The sequence below is a fragment of the Lottia gigantea genome (assembly GCF_000327385.1).
Source record: "Lottia gigantea unplaced genomic scaffold LOTGIsca_4, whole genome shotgun sequence".
In the NCBI taxonomy this organism is placed as follows: Eukaryota; Metazoa; Mollusca; class Gastropoda; family Lottiidae; genus Lottia; species Lottia gigantea.
Window position 1 is genome coordinate 2,302,526 of NW_008709379.1, and position 21,116 is coordinate 2,323,641.

General features: G+C 33.8%; 4 protein-coding genes across 4 annotated transcripts; 1 reads left to right on the forward strand and 3 right to left on the reverse strand.

Annotated features, from left to right (window-relative positions):
* Positions 1-616: 616 nt before the first annotated feature.
* On the forward strand, positions 617-3,359 carry LOTGIDRAFT_153682 (hypothetical protein; the record flags this gene model as incomplete). Its single annotated transcript, XM_009059703.1, has 5 exons — positions 617-761; positions 1,154-1,246; positions 1,616-1,731; positions 2,488-2,595; positions 3,195-3,359. The coding sequence occupies 5 exons, from the start codon at positions 617-619 to the stop codon at positions 3,357-3,359; spliced, it is 627 nt and encodes a 208-aa protein (XP_009057951.1).
* A 469-nt stretch (positions 3,360-3,828) lies between these two features.
* LOTGIDRAFT_228750 (hypothetical protein) lies at positions 3,829-6,608 on the reverse strand. Its single transcript, XM_009059704.1, has 6 exons — positions 6,538-6,608; positions 6,475-6,495; positions 6,042-6,125; positions 5,225-5,326; positions 4,337-4,544; positions 3,829-3,866 (listed from the first exon to the last, which is right to left on the reverse strand). The coding sequence occupies exons 1-5, from the start codon at positions 6,577-6,579 to the stop codon at positions 4,338-4,340; spliced, it is 456 nt and encodes a 151-aa protein (XP_009057952.1). The 5' UTR covers positions 6,580-6,608; the 3' UTR covers positions 3,829-3,866; position 4,337.
* Positions 6,609-8,341: 1,733 nt separating this feature from the next.
* Positions 8,342-9,988, reverse strand: LOTGIDRAFT_153684 (hypothetical protein; the record flags this gene model as incomplete). The annotated part of the gene is made up of 4 exons (XM_009059705.1): positions 8,342-8,533; positions 9,059-9,151; positions 9,425-9,505; positions 9,947-9,988. 4 exons carry the CDS (start codon positions 9,986-9,988, stop codon positions 8,342-8,344), a joined length of 408 nt encoding a protein of 135 aa, XP_009057953.1.
* Positions 9,989-15,768: 5,780 nt separating this feature from the next.
* Positions 15,769-16,623, reverse strand: LOTGIDRAFT_153685 (hypothetical protein; the record flags this gene model as incomplete). The annotated part of the gene is made up of 1 exon (XM_009059706.1): positions 15,769-16,623. One exon carries the CDS (start codon positions 16,621-16,623, stop codon positions 15,769-15,771), a length of 855 nt encoding a protein of 284 aa, XP_009057954.1.
* Positions 16,624-21,116: the final 4,493 nt, after the last annotated feature.

Sequence of the window (21,116 nt, forward strand, 5' to 3'; positions counted from 1 at the left end):
TGAAAGAATTAAAGGTTTTAATGATTTTACACTAGAATTAACACACTTCCCAGTAATTTTCCATTAATTGACCCACATTTCGAACTGATAATTCTCCTTTGTAGAAATTTCCAATGATAGGAATTAAATAAAGGGCAATATACGAGTAAGACACTAATGGTATTTGTAGTTGATATTTCAGTTCACATAAAACCGACTGGCAAAATATGATTCTTTACACATTCTGGTGAGACAGTAAATTATAGCCTTTGAATACATCACGAATGAAATATTTGTGAGATATGGATTAAAATATTGCTGTGTCATATTTTCACTTAAGGTAATCTATATAGTCAAATATAGTCATGACTTTCAAGTCTTCGTTTATCGTATTATATGGTTGAATATTTACGTGAATAAGATTATCCAGCCCTGACGATAACTAACAATGAATAAAGAGAATTTATTATGTTTGTTCAATGACTGACGATATCAATGTGATAAAATTTCGACATTGACAAAGCATATAAGTTGTAATGAAAAGCCGGTGGGATTTCATTAACAAAGTGTAAAGTGCAACTATCTATAGGCGAGAGAATTAATGTACTATTATAGAAAGTGTTATTAAAAGCGTGAAATGACAACCAAATATAGATACCATTTTTTCAAGAATGTAAGAGCTCGGGGGGAATTTCCACGGTTACTATTTGTAGCTGCAGGGGTTCCATATGAAGATGTGAGATGTGAACGACATGGCAAGGAATGGGACGAGAAAAAGCCACGTAAGTACTCAATACATTGTTCCATTACCACAAAAAACAGTAAATGAATAAAACTTTGAAATTCAGGACAAATTTTTAATATGGAGTGGAAGATGTTGCTGAATGCCTCTGTAAGAAAGAAAGGTATTTTCCATAAAATATAGTAATATTACATTGAGCTATTACAGATAGCTCACCATAGCGTTTATACACTGATATTCAACAAACAAGATGGCATACATCTTTCTGGAGAATTCAGAAGCATTTATACCGTATAGATTGATTATATAAATATTATAAAATATTATTTTGTTGTCTAAGAAACGAGTTCTTACGAGTCATTTTACTGTAGATAGATTGGCGATGATCAGCCTTAATTAATATGTGTATCCATGAAGTCTATTTTATTCTAGAAATGCCTGGTCGAACACTACCTGTATTGGAGTTAAATGGAGAATTGTTTGATGAGAGTGTGGTGATTGCCAGATATTTAGCCAGGGAATTCGGTAGGCCCCATCTTAACATGCACGAGAAAGAAAAAAAGTCTTGTGTTCGTATGAAAATAAATGCCTTCTGGATGTTGAGAATGATTTCAAAGCGAAATGAAATGAATTTCTGATACTTTCTTAGCTTATTGCATATAATAACATCATCACCGAAGCAAGACATGACCAGATTTACGATACATTCTGATGTAATTCTTGGACTGAGTTTATCAACTCGACTTCCGTCCGGTCTGTAAAGCCAGCAGCTTTTTTGGTGAATTCAGAAGCATGTGCGTAGCAGAACGTCATATTATACTGGAAAGCATAATCATATACCGTCATTCCTATTTCTAAACGGTACATAATTGATCACTCAATCTTTCCTTGTAGGATTAACAGGAAAAACTAATTACGAACAATTACTGACGGATACCATTGTAGAGAAAATTATACAGGTCAGAGAATCCTTTTCTGGATTTGTTTTCGAGAAAGACGAAGAAAAGAAGGTCAGTTTTGAAATATATTGTGTCTATCTGTTGAGAGTAAAATAGAAACTGCCCTTTGATTCAAGGAAGATGGTGGAATAATGGTAAAGGCTGTGTACGATGCTACGAACCACTGAAAGGATGCATATAAACATTTCAGTTGCCTAAGCTGGCCCTGCCCGTTCATCTCATCCGTACATCAGTCAGAAGAACAGATTTGTCGCAGTGTTGTGATATAGTGGCCTAGGATCATTTATGTAATTGTAATAAAGTGCTGCAAGACATATTGCACATAGAAGGATAAGTCTAAGCACACCTCAGAGCATCTTTCTATATTTGAGGTAGTTCGGGTAGTAGTGTACACAATTAAGTCTGGCTTGAATAGTTTTATTTATATCAGTTATAACTGTATAAATTTAATGTACTGTTTATAATGGGTTTTGAATCGTCTCAGTTGGCATAAATATAATTTCATTGAAGGATTCTTATGTGTTGTCTGATGACACACTGCACTGTGAAAGACTTGAAGTAATCAAAGTATAGAGCCAAACCTGATCTGAGTGAGATTATTGATGCATTTTGCTAAACTAAAGCCAAACCTGTTCTGAATAATGCCCGGAACACAATGGTAAACTAAAGGGAACTGATATTACATGATGATCAAGAACATACACTGACTACAATTATAGTCTATGATTCACTTCCCCCAAGCTATACCATGAGTGGTAATTATCGACACAGAGATCATCGTCCTTTATATTGATATTTATCTACCAGGCAGCAGCTGTCGAGAAATTTACCAAAGAGCTATTACCACTGGTTTTAGGTGTGATAGAAAATATTGCAGCCAAAAATAAAGAAAGTGATTTCCTCGTTGGAGATTCGGTGAGTGAACCTTTAATTACTTATTCACCTTAATTCAACCATTTTCTTATGCTACGGGTCAATAAAGAGTGTTCCGTTTTTATTCAAAATATGCACTTTCAATTTCTTTTTCTCAAAATTAGGTTGAGCTTAACTCTTATATATCTAGGATCAAGGACTCGTGAAAATGACCCACATGTGATATCAATACCGTCTGTCCTTTCACAGCAACAACTGTATTGAGAAATTCTTATCGGCTCCGTATCGATACCACAAAAGTACATTTGGACTGATCACCAGTATTCATGGTTTGATATAATTATAAGAAAACCACTGAACAACCTCTTTCTTGTTAAACTTGTCCGAAAGCAACATTCGGGGCTAAAGATCAGTTTAAATAACGGTCCACAATTTTATGGTATTCTCTTCCTGAGTTTTATTGTACTCTACGTTTCAACAATTTACATTGTCATTATCAGGTGATCTGTGTTGCATACTAGAGCACTCTTTACAAAAAATCATTTGAAAATTAAACAAGCAGCTGTTGAGAATTATGTGTATTTTTTTAATAAATTACTGGTTCTAAAGTCTTTAGAAGAATAATGCTTTTTATATTACAGTTAACGTGGGCTGATTTAGCAGTATTTGATCTTTGTCAACATCTGACGAACTTTGACTCCCATGTTTTAGACAATTATCCTAATATAGCAGCCAATTATAAACTGGTCCCTCTCCTACCTAGATTAGATGATTATTTACGAAATAGACCCGTTACAGTTATTTAGGACAATTATTGTGTGAAATTCAATTAACAGTGATGCTAATTTTTAGCCTTCTGTATTATAAGATTTGAATAAGACATCAATATTTGTGATTATACACATTTAACTAAATTATTTAAATATTGATGTTCATTGTTGTGAATGAAATGGTTAGAATTCCAACTGATGACGTGTAGAAGTTACAAGTTTACACGATCGCAGGACGTGATATGTGCCTAAAACAAGTATAACTTTACCCACATCAGCTTCGAAACTATATTCCTTGCACGACCACAGCACTGTGCCGTTTCGATCCGTTATATTCAATCGGCAAAGTGTTATATTATTGTTAGTTCAATTGCAACACATTGGCCTACCCCATTTCATTTAGTTCAGCAAGATCCGATTTTAATACGTTTCCACAATTCTGTAAGCATAGACAAAGCTTGACTGAAAAGGATATGCCAATTCCATGAAATAATTAACAATTATATAGTTTAAGAAATAGTTTATTTTCTGCTCTAGTGATACCTGCAATAAAATAAAATGCATGAGTGATATCATATTTACAATTTTATCTTTACCGTGTCTGTAGACTAATCTAATTTATAATAATAATATTTATGAACGCTGATGCTTGAATTACTTGACACACTTTATTCAGATAATATGATCGTTGTCACCAAATTGAGCTTCCATGACTCTAACCTAAGTTAGTACAGAATTATCAATTGTCACTCATAAAATCAAAATTTCTGCAATTAACAAAGTATATAGGTGAACTCAGTCATATTAAGTCTAACTCAACTGAATGAGATAACTCAGATCATTTATATGGTAAGAGAATACATGTGTCAAAGTTATAATTGGAAAATTTCCATAAGTCTTTCTCAACTAGACGAGATGTCACCAGATCATTTACAGTGCCAAGGAACCCTTAGCATAATGTGTCAATGTAAAGTTACGGATGTCAGGATGTCGAAAAAAGAAAATTTACGTACTTTAAACAGTGGCTCCAGCCGTGGTAGTCTCAGGCATGGAAGTTTGTGGCACGGAAGTAGCAATTGTACCCAGAGAATAACTCAACTCAACAATAGAATGTTTGACACATTCAGCAGCTTGCAGAGGATCGTGATATTTAAGCAGGGCATCGAAATGGTTGATTTGGTGCATATCTTGATTGGCCTTGATGTGACTGATTATATCATCCTAGAAGATATAAGAACTCTGTTACACGACTGTTATTAGCTTTTAGGCAAACATAGTAGGATGCATGGATTGAATCGGAATTTTCCACAGACCAGACTATACAGACATTAAGCTACGTTAATAGTCCCAGTTACGAAAATAACCACTTTTTGTTCTCGGAAACAATATGTTATTCACATAAATATAAGGTATGAGGAAGTTTTTTTATTGCTCCACTTATCATGTTTATTTCTGTATAAACAATTGATATCCTGAAATATATTGAAGGTCGATGGGCAAGAGGTTACAATGTAAGAAAAAAAAACGCGAAGGAAATACATTGTGTTCCTTCGAAAGTCGATAATAAAAATATCATTAACATATCTAAACGTGTAAAAGTTATTATCATAAAAGGACGCTTTAATTTGGTAAAGGATGCGTAAAAACGGAAATGGTCGCACGGTAAAAACTGAAATGGTCTCACTGTAAAAACTGAAATGGTTGCACGGGATTTCTTATACAATTTAATTGCGCACTGCAGCTCAATTATGACCAAAAAGGTAACATTTCCTGATCATATTATCAAAACTATGGTGATAATAAAGTTGTAGTGGGATTTTAAAGTCGTTGGCAAAAATTGATAACCGTGTTGTCAACTAACATAAATAATAGATCGTACATAATTGTACATTAAAACTAACCTCTACACTAGCTCTAGTAGCGGCATCATTATAAGATTTAACAACATCTGGTTTGGCATCGATTAAATAACAAAATGAATTGTCTCTTACAATCAACAGATGCTGAAAGAGAAAGGAATGTCTAAACATTATGTGCGAAACAGGAAAATTAATGGCGATGACTCCACTGACTCTTAAAGAATTATTATTAACTCATTAAAAAAAAGGTTATATTGTAAATGAAGTCTAAAGAATTGTTTATTCAGCGACATTTACACACGTTTGTATGCTACCTTCAGTGAAGTATGTTTGTAAACCTAGGAGATTTTAGTATCCCAGGTTTAAGAACCAGCGACTAAAGACGATTCGGAAAGTTAAAGTCTGAAAGTCGCAATAAGGGTATATATCAGATGCCATGACTAAATAATAGAATGTCGATATAAGACGATATCTTACTCAACTAAATAATTATTGAAAAATTACTTAAATTTATACATTATTATCAAATTTTATGGATTTATTGGATTTATAAAGGGTTTCTTTTGTATAGTTTTGACACCAGGTCTAATGATGAACAAAGACTCATTTAAAAGCGACAGATGCCATTTTTTATTACCATTCGACCTTAGTCGCAGAACAGGGAACTGTGTGATTTTCGTACATTTCTAGTACTTTTGAAGACTATTTACATCTATTCAAGCCTTAACCCCCCCCCCCCCTCCCCTCCCCACCGCTCCCAAAATGGAGCAACTATTCTTTTCAACAAATTTCATTTTTTGATCATCCCAAAGTAGTAAACTGATAATAATTATTTTCAATTAAAAATAATATTACTTACATGGCGATCATGGTATTCAAATGTATATCCACCATGGTTGTCCTTTTCATTTCTATTCCAATATGGCCAACGGAATATCTGGGCCTGTAGGGAAAATAAAGGTTAATGTTCATGTTAAATGCCAGCGAGCTACTTACAGAAATCCAAAACGGTTCAAAATGCAAACAAACACTTCCCGTGCACTTGATACATTAGTGCTTAGAAATGCAAAAGAGATTCCAAACCAACAACCATGTGATACATATTAACATATGAAAGATATTCGAGGTGTAGAAGGTGTAGATTTCGGAAATAAATATTTAACAGGATAGCCGATTCAGAAATAAACTGAAATTCTATAATTAGGATTCGAGTCTTATTTGTAAAGTACGCAAACTCTTTGTGGACACTGTATCCTGATTCATCAGATACCTAGTTTCGCATTAATCCTTACCTCTTGCTTTCCATTTATGATCTACAAAAAAAAAGGGTTTAGCTTCTATTAAAATATACTTACCGAAGCACAAGCAATCAAAGTTAAAGCTATTAAACCTCTCATGACGCTACAGAGGAATATGCTATCAAAAGTAAATGACAAAGCAACATACAGTCCTTTTATGCATATTCAAAGATTAATTTATGGGAAAGTGCAGATGAAATAATTCTAAAAAATGTTTTATCAATCGTGGTACATGATTTTCTTTATTCTTGTATACGACAATCTGACAGTCCAAATACACTCATATCGAGATCAAGGTCTTTTGCTAGTCTTCGTCGTCGCTTTTGTTTTCTATAAACGTAATGAAACCTTACATTAAATTTGCATCATTTGATATATTTGATGATGCTACTTACTCTCTAAGTGCACTTTGGAAATCGAGTATTCATATAATGACTGATGATTCTTTTTTTTGTGCTTCCACTCGCGGTTTTAGGGTTTCTTTGATTTTATCATTCCTAAAAAAACGACATTATAAAAGTATACAGACAGAAACGTCAGTTACCCTGTCCAAAATCATGTTAAAAAGTGGGCCATAGAACATTGGTGATAAGGTTTGAAACAATAAACGTCTATTATGATTCAATACACGAATATGACAGCTTGCCTTCAGATCAAGTGTAATATATGTTCAAAAATATGTCCTAAAAGACACCCATCCGAACACATTATACATGTTTAATTGAGATTTTTTAATGTCTGTGTCAATATTCATCGTAGGAAAACAACCACCAATCTGTTGAATCTTCTCTCAATTTACTAACATAGAAAAAAGACATCTGATGGAAAATCGAACTACAACCAGTTTACATTCCCTTTAAAGACGAAAGACATGGAGCTGGGTTACTATTTATATATATATAAAGGGATGTAACTCTTTTTCTCTCTTCAGTCCCAACATTGTTACTTCCAAGTAATGATGGATACGGAAATAGTGCGTATCTTTGTTGTTGTTAAAATTATTTTAAGGTCATTATCGGTGCGGCATGTTGTCTTACTTTTCACTTGTTTACGTTTACGATTTACGTTAAAAATCTACTTCAGGCTAGTATCAAGAAGACCACTCACAAAGCTTGTGTTCAGTCAGCAACGAATGAATAATTCTACCCCAGGTAGAAGCATCTTTTAAAATGTTATGCATGTCTACAAATTAAACGACTACTAGCATCGAAGATTCTGACAAAATCCGAAAATCGCAACTGGGATTTTCCAGCTGCAAGTACATCCATGTCGACTAAATCAGGAGATTTATCGTTGAATGTGCAGTATCTCTAAGAATAAAAGTGGTAAAGTCGACCTATATAAATGTGAGAACTAGGTTCTTGCTCGTTCATACGGTTCATTGTCCAGGGTTTAAACCAGGTATATCATGATTCTAATTTTGGTCTGAGCTCATTAATGCAAATACAACTTTATTTGCAGTCTCTATTGTGCTTTGAAAATAAAACAAGTTTTACATTTTTTACAGGTTTTTATTGATCTTTCCTGCTTTTCTGAAAGATAGAAAAGAAAAATGTATAGTTCGCTAAGAAATATAACTGTGTAATGGTCTTAATATGGTCAAGTGGTCAAATATAGCTTGCACGTTTGAAATGGTGCATGGTCTTGTCAGAACTATTTACAATGGAGTGAACTTTCCCGGAAAACAATAAGAACACGCACTATCAGACCGAGAGCACTGATTGACCTCGGTGTTCAGGTCTTTAGTTACATGGATAAAGGATTTCTGAAAAGGAAGTGTCGGATAAGTTGGCTTTCACTCCGCGCTTCGGTCTGAATTTGCCGAAAGCAGAATAAGAAAGCACCATCAACTAACCTGAATTTAGTTACCCATGGTGGTACCAGCAGTGGTAGTGGCAGCGTGCATGGCTGTTGGTAAAACAAGGTCCAATTCATACAAGAATTTTCGAGCGCATTCGCCAGCTTCCAAGATATCGTGGAATTGAGACAAGGCATGGAGATGGGTTTCTCGGTGAAGACCATCTTTTTCTTTGATGTGCTTGATGATATCATCCTAAACAAAAACATTTCGAACATTTAAAATCTACATTTAAAAGCTACATGCAGACTAGTTCCCTCCTCCTGAGGTGTTATTGGTTGTTTATTACAGAGAATTCACAAAATGGGCATGCTGGTAGTCGATCAAGTTACCGTCGAATTGCATTGAAGTTATATGGACTTAGATCACTTGTTGCATAATGTACGAACAAGACTGTGTACCCCATAGTGCCAATTTGATAATGCAGATATGGTTCTTAATCCAAGAGGATTATTACGTCTCCTTTATATAACGGTCGAAGCGCACTTTAGTGTCTATAGGTTTTTAATATTGCATGAGGGGCTCGTGGTATCAATTAGTGCAATGGTCCGTCAATAATTCATCGTATTTCTAAATTTGACCGTATTTGACCTACGTTTACTTAGCTCTGGCTTAAATTATTAAGTGGCCTGTTTTTCATTGTATCGGTATAGTAGGATTATACATTGTATGCAATAAAATATTTAGACCTTAGACATTATTAAGATAATGCATACTCACTTCAACAGTATTTCTTTGGGTAGCATCGTAGTGTAAATTCTTGTGTGCCTTAATCAGATAGCAAGCTCTGGAATCTCGAACAACAACCAAGTTCTGCAAAAGACAAGATACAATTCTTCAAGACACAGGTTCTAAATGACACACTTTGATCAGTTAAAAATAGTGTCATTAGAGCCGGATCGCGCCACAAATCGTGTTAGATTACAAAGGAGACAAAATACATCAGGAAGCAGAACGACATGGTAAACTAATTTTAATGAAATTAGGTGCAATGTCGGTTTTTGTGAATATGTATAGTTGCGACACATTTCACTATGATTCTGTACAAATTACTCTAGGACACTGAATAAATCAATATAAACTTACGTGTCGTGCATGATATTCAAAGGTATAACCATTATGTCTGTCACTCTTGACTCCATTCCACCATGGGAATCTGAACTGACCCTACAAACATTAGAAACATGATTGTTGGCTGATGTTTATTTCAAATGGTGATATTGCCTCCCCTTAAATAAAATCTGGAGACGAATCAACGGTTTAGTTAATTTCTTTGAAGCAAAGTCATGTAAAACACAAGACTACGCCACGACCACGAGATATTTTTGTGCTTATGCCAGATAATACAGTTACCAATGTTTCTCTGAAATTCTGCACATCAAAGACAGAGAATATTTGAGGGTAACAATTAAAAATATTGAATATAACAGTCAAAATCCCTCAATCGTAATCCATTTGAATCAAAATAAAAAGCAACCAGCAACAATTCGAAAGCGCCAACGTTGCCTTGAACGTGTTCAACCTATGAGACGAAAAAACAACGGCGTATGAAAATGTGTCTTTCAAACTAGAATTCACAAACTTTAGAATGAATTTGATCAAACTTACAGCAACGGCAACAAAAAGGACACAGGCAATAAGAGCTCTCATGATAGTCTCTGACTTGTCTAAAGTGAGAAAGCCAGGGTTTAAGGCATGTTTTATATGATTAATTTTGATAATAACGATAAGGTCAATGCGAAAGAACAGCTGAGGGAACTTATCTCTTGAAGTGTGGGGTATTTCGTGACAAATCGTGGATGGACAGTGGTTTATTTCGTTTCTCAGACTCAATTTCAAAAGACTGTTTACTGATCGACTTCCTTTTAGGAAATCCAAGTTTTTAAATTTCTTTTCCTTGTATGTTTCCAGAGAGGGCAGACCCTGATAACGATGGTCAATTATGACTATAACAGTGTCAAGTGAAAAATAATTCCAGCTTCTTTCGAGGAAAATTCTTTTATTTCTAAATGGTGAGAGGAGTATCAAATATCACAACTATATAGGCCTACGTCGCCATAACGTTAAGTACTCTGCGTACCCCTTTTGTCACTATGCTATCTTTGGGTAGCTTTCCACTAAACTAATATATTGTAATCTGTCACACAATTTAATAAGACATTGCTCCAATCATGTCCACTGGTGTCAAGATATCAACCGATTATATTCATTGTACACGTTGTCGACAGAAAGAAAGAAGCACTGTGCTGGAAACAGAATAAATGTTTCCGATGTAAACCAAACACCCAATAAACAATAATAACAGACAAATCACAAGAGGCAAAAAGGAGAATTCTGATTCCATTTATCGTCGTAAACAAAATTCTTCTTAATCAAATTTATTTGAAGCGCCATTAATCTTCATCTCTTTAAATAAATCAAATCACAGGCCGCCCTAACAATTATTCACTTTTGATCTGAATCAGATGCCCGTGGGCTGCGTAATTTATACATAATAAGTACAGTGATTCCCAATGGTATATGATTTATCGCAAGTAAGGTCAATTTTGGCCAATCGCTGTCAAATTATCATAGAATACATCATTTTATATATACCATTTCTGTATATTCAGGAATAATTACAGTAATAATTAGACAATTGCAAATCAAATGGTATCCAAATTTCATTGTCTAGAGATTTGGAACTATCCCAATGAGATTAGTCACTATAACGGATTCTAATCCAAATAAATTATGGTTTTGTCTTTCGGCCGTTCACAAATTCAGTCTCGCATAAACAAAAAAAGTAATAGCAATATGTGCCATTAAAGAAATCGTAATTCCAAAATAATAGTTGGGACAATGCAAAAGTAGAAACCAAGTAGAAGTTTAATGTTTGAACACAATTTGAAGACATAACCCTTGAATCAAAGGTTTATAACAATTGGTGTCCGACAAATCTTACGCTACCCACTTTCTCAGAGGTGATTTGAATTCGTCAAAACCAAAAGGTTTATCGCGCCTGAAGAAGTGACGAATTCTCATCCGTGTATCAGGTCTATATTTGGTAGGATCAGATGTGTTGTGCTTCATAATCTATCTGGTAGGTCATGGCCACTAAATGGAGTTTAATTAAAGGTCAAATGACGTCAGCACTAGACATTATGAAACGGTCACATAACACGTCTGGAAGACAGACTAAAACTCATATAACCATGGAGCTCATCGATGGAAAATAATGAGACATGATGACCACAGGTTTCCTTGAATTGTTTGATCTTTTGGTCCTTGGACAAAGTTCGTGGCTATGAGGACTCCAGTCTTCTATGGATACACTACACTCTGGGAACATATTTCAGACGTTTATTTGGTTGTATCACATACATGTACAACGTTTCTTTGTCGGCGTATCTTATCTCATCTAACATCTTCTCTGTTAATAGACATTACTTGAAATTAACTTGAGCCTGCCAAATAGAATCTCCAATGAAGTACATTACTTGACAGCGGACACGAGTCAGAATATAACATAGTTGAGGACGACCGTACGTCTACATGTCAAATGAAAACAAAAGGTCCACAGACATAAAGAATATTTAAAAGTATTAAAAGATATAAGGTTTAATTATCTAGTGATCAGATTAGATAGACTGTTTTTATGATGTCAATAACTATCAGACTAGGTTCATTAATAAACTTGTAATATTACAGTCTTCTAATATTCATTATAATAGTCTGAAGAATATGGTATTAAAACGAATCCTTAATAAAGACTTATTGGGCTTCTAAAAAAAAACTCTTTCAACTATCATTTTCTCGACCAAAAGTCATCTGTAAAACACAATCAGAATCGTTTCTGGGGTCGTATAATTACTTTAAAGGGATATAGCGTCTACACATGCATTTGCATGTGAAATAGATCGTCTGCTAGCAACTGAGATCAACTGGAAGATTTCGACCGCTCAAATCCGGGAAAAGGAGAGTAGTCGTTGATGCGCGAAGGTCGACTATATAGGACTCACTCCACTAAAACATTTTATGCAAATACGAATGTAGTCCAGGCTATTTTTAGAAATCTTCTTACTCTCTCCCTTTTGGGGTTTTTGCATGCCTATATTTGATTAATTTTTGGTTTAGATTTGGAATTTGTTGTCTGAAATTGAATTATCTTTAAGATTTGGTGAGATGATGAGAGACCTAAAGGCGGAAGGCTAATTCTAAAATTAGTAGTTATGTGAACTGCCAAACTCTAGCATATGAGTATAACCGGTAGTAGTCTACTTTCAATTTTAGTAGCTCCAAATTTTCATGGTCATCATATATTGAATTTTTTAGGATTGGTCAGGTTTTCATTTGACATATTGGAAAGCTTTCAACGAGATTCTGGAAAAAGTTGTAGGAGGTTGAATTTCGTGTTTTTACATGGGAAGAGATGGCAAATGAATTAGTGGAGTGAGTCCATATCCTGAGATTGGACAGATTCTCCAAAATGTCGCCTGACATTGAGCGTTCAATAGTTTCCTGATTCTGATGGTTCAACCGTCGACAGGTGTCCCTTTTCAGTTTTGTTAATGGAAATATTAGTATTCGGAATAAAAAATACACAACAACAACATCTTGGAAAGAGAGTTGTCGTCCGTAAAACTAACTCTCCCCCCCCCCCCCCCCCCTTATCTTCCACCAATATAATTAAAAGGAATAAAGAGTCTGGTTTTTAACACTATTACTACCTTTTTCTGTTTTTCATCACAATTAATTTACATGTAGTCTTATCACAATAAACAATCTGTCTATATTTAAGTGTCAAAGGATAATTGATTAAGTTTAAAATTGTTTAATGATGTCTACTTGTCTGTAATATGTAAAAATGCCTGATTGAAAACACAACACAGGCTACATCTTCTTGCTCTGTTTCTTTCTAGTTCATTTGCGTTTATTTTAAGGGAATTGTGCCACAAATTACTATGTTCTTTTTGAATTTTTACCTGTCGTTGTTTTCTTCAGTCGGTAGAACTCGATTTGTTGCCATATTTAACTATTAAACGCTTTTTAAGACACATCATTTTCAACGAGCAACTTTTTAAATTCTATACCAAGATAAAACTCCAACATATAATGCAAGAGTAGATTATGAAAAGGGTGAACGCAGATTACACACATTTCAGAATATAGATGGCACAGTTTTTTAACCTAATTTGTCCTTTGTTATTAAATTCTTTTCACATCCTTAATCTTTTCCAAAAATAACTATTGAACATAAAGCTTTATACTTTATGAGGACAATAAAAACGCCGTTATGATGGTTCATTAAATATTGTACCTTTATAGAAGATTAACCTTGCAGAAATTATTGCCGTAGTTTTAGAAATATATTACACAACTCTCATTACAACTGTTCCTTGTTGAGCGGAAAAGGAGAAAAAAAACATTGTTCTTATGAACTGAAAAGTTACCAAGTTTGCGAATAGGTAAGTATTTATTTTCAAACGCCCACATGGTAATAGATACATAGAGTATCACAAAATCAGAAGCAATAATTGTATAGTAGTGGGCTCTTCAAACCAGATAAACCATCAGGCGTTTAAATGGATTCGAAGGGTGAATTTATCAAAATCAGGTATTCCATTGTATCCAAAAGTGTTAACTTTTTTTACTGGATCTCTGTACAGTTCACTCAGCTAAATAGATTTCAAAAACAGGAAAGTTGTAAACTAAATTTGATTTGAGTGTTCCAGTGAGATTCACAAATTCGAGTTATTTTTAACAAAAGATTCGCACTATTTCGAATGACAATGATTTGAAAGGAATAAGTACGATGAACCATTTCCGTCAAAATACTAATGTGTGAAATGGATCGTAATGAAGTGCGTGAAATATTATGACATAGTTTCCTGTAATTGGGAAAACATAACTTGAATGTGCAGTGCCTGGAAAAATGACCTCAAAGAAAATTCATAAATGTCAAATGAGCATGAGAACATTTTTTGAGTGTTTTTAAATTTTTCATCTGTGTTATTTATATTTGTGTAAATATCTTCTTTATTTATCTTTTTGAATGTGGAGTTAATTGTATCGACGATTAAAGAAATACGCTAAAAAGATTGTACTCAACGACCAAAGAAGAGAACAGAAAGAGATTTTGAAGTTACAAGGAAATGTTAAGACTGACGTTTATAAAAAAAACTTTAGGAGACAATGTTTTTTTAAGCAAAAACGACCATGACAACAAAATCCCAATAATCTCCTTCCTCAAATGTTAACTTAGCTATAATATTGAAACTAATTACTTAAAGACTTGATGAAGATATCATCTAATTTCCCGGTTTCTGTGCACCAACAGTTTGTTTTAAATCACATTATCACATTATTGAAAGATTTGGCGTTAATCTGAAGCGTTACTACCATATTACTACTATGTTCTGTTACCATCATATTTCTGCAAAATGATACGTTACGATCACATATTAACCGTACCAGGCCATTGTTTCCGATGTCATTCAAGAGTCGTTCAACAAGACATCAACAGCAATGTAAATAGTGCTTTAAAGTATTATATCTGTTTTCACTAAGAAACATAATTTGTTCAAAACTGTGGTGAATTATCTGCTAATGATGTTCTTAAAGCAATTTATTTTTCCTGATAATTTATAGTTTCCTACTCGCTGATCATAAATATTTCGTCAAAAAAGTGAAATGTCGCCCAAGTATTAAATTGACTCTAATTATCAATCGCATCATTTTAGTAATCAATAATCTAAATCAAGGCTTGGGAAATTATCCAAGATCGCCTCCAAACCAATATTTTTTTCTAATATTAAAAATGAAATTAGTTGACGTGATATGACAAGATTTTTTATATAAAAGGTAACAGTACAGAGAAGTCAATTAGTTTCAAACATAGCCTTTCATCAAATACAATGGCGTTTCTAGGAAACATCAAGTGAGATGAACCTTTTCCAGGGGAGGCCATAGGTCTTTCTCTCACTATGTAAAATGATAAAAAATTTGAAAGTGGGGGGCAAAGCCGTGCCAGCTTAATAACTAACTTTGCATACATTTTGATATACTTAATCTCTGGCATGGACCACAAACCAAAATTTGAATGAGTCTGACACCCAACTTTGATTTGTTTACAAAAGGAAAGGACTTATGTATTGGATTTATTTCAGTATTTCAAAGATTCAAATTCAATATATATATGGATAGTTTCACACCATAGTATAGACTCATTGAACATATGAAGACAGAAGAAGAAGAAGAAGGAGAAGAAGAAATGTTTATTAACGTGTCACACAATGAAATATACATAAAATAAAATTCATTAAAAAATACATATAAATTAATCATCGTCCGACCATATAGGTCTATGAGACACGATCTAATATATCTAAAAACAGTAGAAAATATAATTAGTATAAAAATAAAATCTTATGAGGCAGTATAATTTAGTATTAAGTTCTATAATTATATGACATATAATAATTTCTCCTAGAGAACATCTCGTATATATAACTGCTTATAGTTTTGGGGTTGACTAGATCACTTGATAAGATCATGATAATTTTTTCCTTGGGGGACAGGTTATAGAAATTATTATCTGTTTTATGCATTTCCTGGAATAGTTCAAAATGGATATCTGAATACATATCACATTCTACTAAAAAATGAGTTTCTGTCTCAATCTCTAAACAAAAGGGACAGGTTCGACAATTAAGTGGGGTAGGAGGATGACTATATCTCAATTTTTCAATCATTATAAGGTCAGAACTTCCACTTCGTAATAGAGCCGTGGCTTTCCTTAAGTGGCGTGGGAGAAAATGTGATAAAGCATATGGTTCGGGTTTTAGGTCCTTTTTAAATAACCGGTATGTTCTTAATTTATTACCATTCGGGTTTTTGTCATCATTCCATAAATCCTGGAACCATTTCGACTCATCAATTTGGAACAAATGACGTTTTAAGGGGTTCATATGACTCTTACTAATATTATCAACATTACATATATGGCTCACATTAAGGTTTCTTATCATCGCCTCTACACTCTTTTCCCAAGATTTGCTACGTCTAGAGGACCAATTACTGATCATTACAGGAAGTCTATCGTTTGATAAACATTTCAAACGACAAAATAGTCTTAATACTTCAACTCTTTGTTTTGTAAGGCATGAAGTCCAACCCATGTCGCCCCTAGCTGCCAGGTTTGGACTGTTTCGTTTCAGGCCCAGAAATAACTTACATGCTCTGTTTTGTACACTATTCAATTTTTTATGCTCTACCATACCCCATATTCCAGCACCATATGACATAATTGGCTGTACTAGCGTTTCGTAAAGTCTGGTGAAAATATTATATGGGAATCCACCCGCCTGGAAGTGTTTAGTACAAAGTGCTGACAATGCCCTACTAGCAGACTTAGCTAATTCGTTAATACATAGTTTAAAAGTTAAATGTTCGTCTAACCATACTCCCAAATATTTATAACATTTACAGTAATCAACATTCATATTCCCAATATTAAATATTCTATTTGATAACTGCCATGTTGATGGTCTAAAGTGACACCAAGTCATGAAGACTTCTGTTCCTTGGGGAATTTAAATTGTACAACCCGTTAGACAGTATTTGAAGTGTTATTAAGATAGTTTCCAGTCCTTTTGAAATCTTTAGTAGAGTTATTAACGAGGTAAAGATGACCAATTCCAAACCCTCGGAACTCTAGTTATTAATGTTAGGAACCAGGTCAAGCAGACACTTATTAAGTCTTATCAATTCCGAACTCGATAGTACTCATCATCTTGGAGTATATGCTGTCATAGTGGAACCTATTTTCAATTGAAATTATTCCATGAAAATTATACTACTTCTGTCAACCAAACTTAAAGCTATTCGAGCGACTTATTAAATATATCGAAATGGTGTTAATGTTAATTTGGTTATCGGAGGAGCCCAGAATTCCCACACCCTGATTGCCCAGTTCTTCCTTCAGAACTGTAAAGAAGACCTATGATACAAAAAGACACTAACATTCTCATAGTGAAAGAGAATGAAAGATATCATCAATGACGACACTGACATCCTTAATAAATATGGACACATTGTTCACTGTGATCGAGAAAACGTGATAGTCAGATTTGTACAATAACATTATAACAGTATTTTGTACATACTTGTACTGGTAACTAGCAACATTTGATAACAATTAATGGTGTTATAAGATATACCGTTTCAACTTATGGTGACTAGAGCCCAGTTGTGGCGTCTCAGAGTCAGACGTCTGAGACTAGGGGTACAAATTTGGGTCAAACTGATATACTGGGGGAAGAACTGTTGAATTCGAAATCCTTCAGTTCTGTGGGGATCCATTGGCACAAGCCTCTAATAGAATGTCTGGAAGGTTAAATTCACGTTTTAAAATTTAGTAGAAATGCAAGTTGGGTACATTTGGGGGCACAAACCATTTTTCTAGGGGGGATGCCCCCCTATTACGGCGCTAAAGCCACAATTTAAAAGTGGTACAGTGTAGTTCTTCAGTCTGTAGTGTAGTGTAATGATTCTGGTAAAGCAATGGTAGCCATAAAATTATATGTAATAGCCTATAATAAAAGATTAATAAATAGACATTTCCCTCTTAAAAAAGTATGTTATTCTCATTTAAATGGATGACGCTGGGATCGTTTAAGACGTTGATAATAAGAATTAACTGTAACGATATCAGGAGATCAGCCTAAATCATGACAATATAGAATCACGACGCTCTAACGTTTAACCTCGTACAATGTATACATTCATTATTATAGAAAATTTAGATGTAAAAAGTGACTATCCAATGCCTGTCTGTCTATACCCACATTTGCGCCAAAACTCCACATTCGGCTAATCGATGTTTCATACGGATTTTAAAGGAAATCTCCCCAATTGCATCTACAAGCCCAAGATGATTTTCAAACCAATTGCACAGAGGATGTTTATGAAACGCTATGGTTTAAGGCTATGGGATTTGGTCATTTGAACTTAAAGGTCTAGACCGGTTTATTTTCAACGTGAAGAATTACGCTAATTAGGCGTGTAACTATATCTTAAACCTTTATATAGTTTCTATAAATTTACCTGGCCACTGAAGAATTGTTTAAAACGTCAAATTTTAAGTTTCCTATTATAATTGATACGAGGCCGGTGTTTTCTCGTGAATGGTTTCTTGGAGTCTGTGAAAGGAATTTACGAGACTACGGACATGCACAGAAGTCTTTGTTTACAAATGGCGACGAACTTTAGATCAGAAATATAAATGTTAACTTTGTTTATGTACTTTTTCGGTTGTTACGTGTAAAATATGGATTATTATCATTATAGCAAAATTAACAAAATCACAATAATGAGAAATGAAAATATCGCTACCTTTATTTTCGTCTTCCGGTCGGACATATGTGTAGTTAACGCTGATTGGTTCAATTGATCCAATCAAAATTGAGTTCTCATAATCGCTATTTTCCAAAACAGTAAAAATGGAGGTAAAAGCATAAAACAAATAAAATAAAATTTCCAAAATGCACTATGACAGAAAATAGTTATTAGAAAATAGGATGTCTTTATATAAAGAAAATCGTAATTTACTATTCTTTCTACCTTTGTTTTTGCAACTGATCCATTACATTCAAATTGATATTAGGGACTCTTTACGTACTCTGTTTCAATCTGATAGTGTATGTTTATAGACATAAACACCTTTCGGACTATATAAATAAATAGACACCAATTAAATTTGAATTATGTACTATCACTTCCACGATAATTGCTGTCTCGATCACAATGTTTCGTGTCACATTATTTATAATATTGTAAAATATTAATAGTATACGAGACAACATTGTAATCATCTGACGAGAGATTTCTGACAAGTCTAATTGTCCAATAGTCTGATCAAATACTTGTTGTCATGCCACAATACTGACCTGTCGATAGTTGACAGTTCCAATTTCATGGCACATAAAATAGTCTGATACATCTTGCTGTATGATTTATATTTTACTAACAGACCAGTAGACTAGTTCATCAGTCATTCTACTAACTCACTTTACTGTGACGAACTAAGAGACTGAATTTCACGAAGAAAACCACTGAATATTTCTTCGAGTGGAAACCAGAAGGGAAGCGAGGAGCGATACAATGGATCCTATCTGTTTTTTTTACATCTAAAGCGTGGGAAGGTCTTTTCGAAAATTAACAAAAAAAATTGAAAAATTATCACTCCGGTTTTCTGTAATTTTACGGCAAGTCGAAAACAATTAAACAATGCTCACATTATAATATTTGTAAGACATATAGAAGCAGGCAGGTAAACATTAAGAACACAAGTTATATGGATATACTACTTCTAGGTTTATTACATACTACGTTTCGAAACACATGCAGGTAACGTTATCAAGTAAAATGATGCTCAAATTATCACATCTTTTTGAATCGTTTTTGTGTTCGTAAGGAAATTAAGTATATCCATAAAGTCTGGAAATTTTAGATTTATTATGATATGGAATGTTTAAAAGTTGTTATAACCTTACTCCTTTCCGCATTTGTGACCTGGAGCGTCAGGGCACTCTAAACTTGGTCAGATATGTCTTATAAGAATTTCGTCTGGTCATAATTTGATATCTTTTCAATCGATTTTCAATGACTTTCGTTACAATTTCGGCGCCTTGTCCTTTAACCCAGTCTTCTCTTAGCATAACAGTTACACCAGGATTATAAGATCGGTGGAACCAGCTGAAATTAATCGATATCATAGAAGCTGATATAAAATTTGTGAAATATCAAATTTATTTGTTGTACACTGTGGAAACTTCCTTCAATTTCCCATTTTTTGTTTTGTTTTTTATCTTAAAATGAACAAAAAATCTGTTTTTGGTACATTTTCCTTATATGAAAAATGAAAAAAATATGCTGTATAGTACCCGATAGTCTTTATATAATTATTCCGTGTCATAAAATCGTTGCATGCCATCATTCTGGGATTTCAGTTCTCCCTAGTCCCTTAATATATCGTTCATTGCATGGTAAATCGATATTAAATATAATTAATTACCACAGGATTTCTGGTATGGAAGGCAGAATACCTTTTTATCTATTTCTAAATTCTTAATTTTAAATTCTTATCTCTTAATTTTTATGCTTAATTCAGCACATATCATTGAAAATTGACATTTGTATACAATTGATCAATTACAAATCTTTTGTCTAACAAACAATAATGAGTAATGCATTTTTTCGGTTAGTTTGTTTGTGAAAGAAAATAAATTTTTGGGGCTAGTAAATTTTCCAATTATATCAGTCTAGTATATTGAGGCGTATAACATGGATTTAAATGTTTTTCTAATCCTATACTTCCATGGAACTAATTGGCTATACAGCTATAAATCTCAGTAATGACCAGTGACAGAGTTGAACATTGATCTGCCTTGATTTGGGAAACTTTGCTATATTAGCTCTGATGGTACTGTGGGTTTCGGCTTCAGATCAGAGCCCTGGCCCCAACCCCAACAATGTAGAAGACCTATCACAAAATACTTAGAAAAAATATTAAGCAATGACCTATTGTCATATATGATGTGAGTCATTAGCCAAATTCTGATAAGTTTATCCAATTTATACTCAATGGATTTATTTACAATGTCAGCCATTCCAAAACTTAGTGAATCCATCGACAGCACAAACCATTCGACCAGTTCAGTAAAAACGATAAATTTGCTAGACCGGATTTATGCATGCAGATTTGTATTTGACGATATTTTTGACAAGGATGTTATTA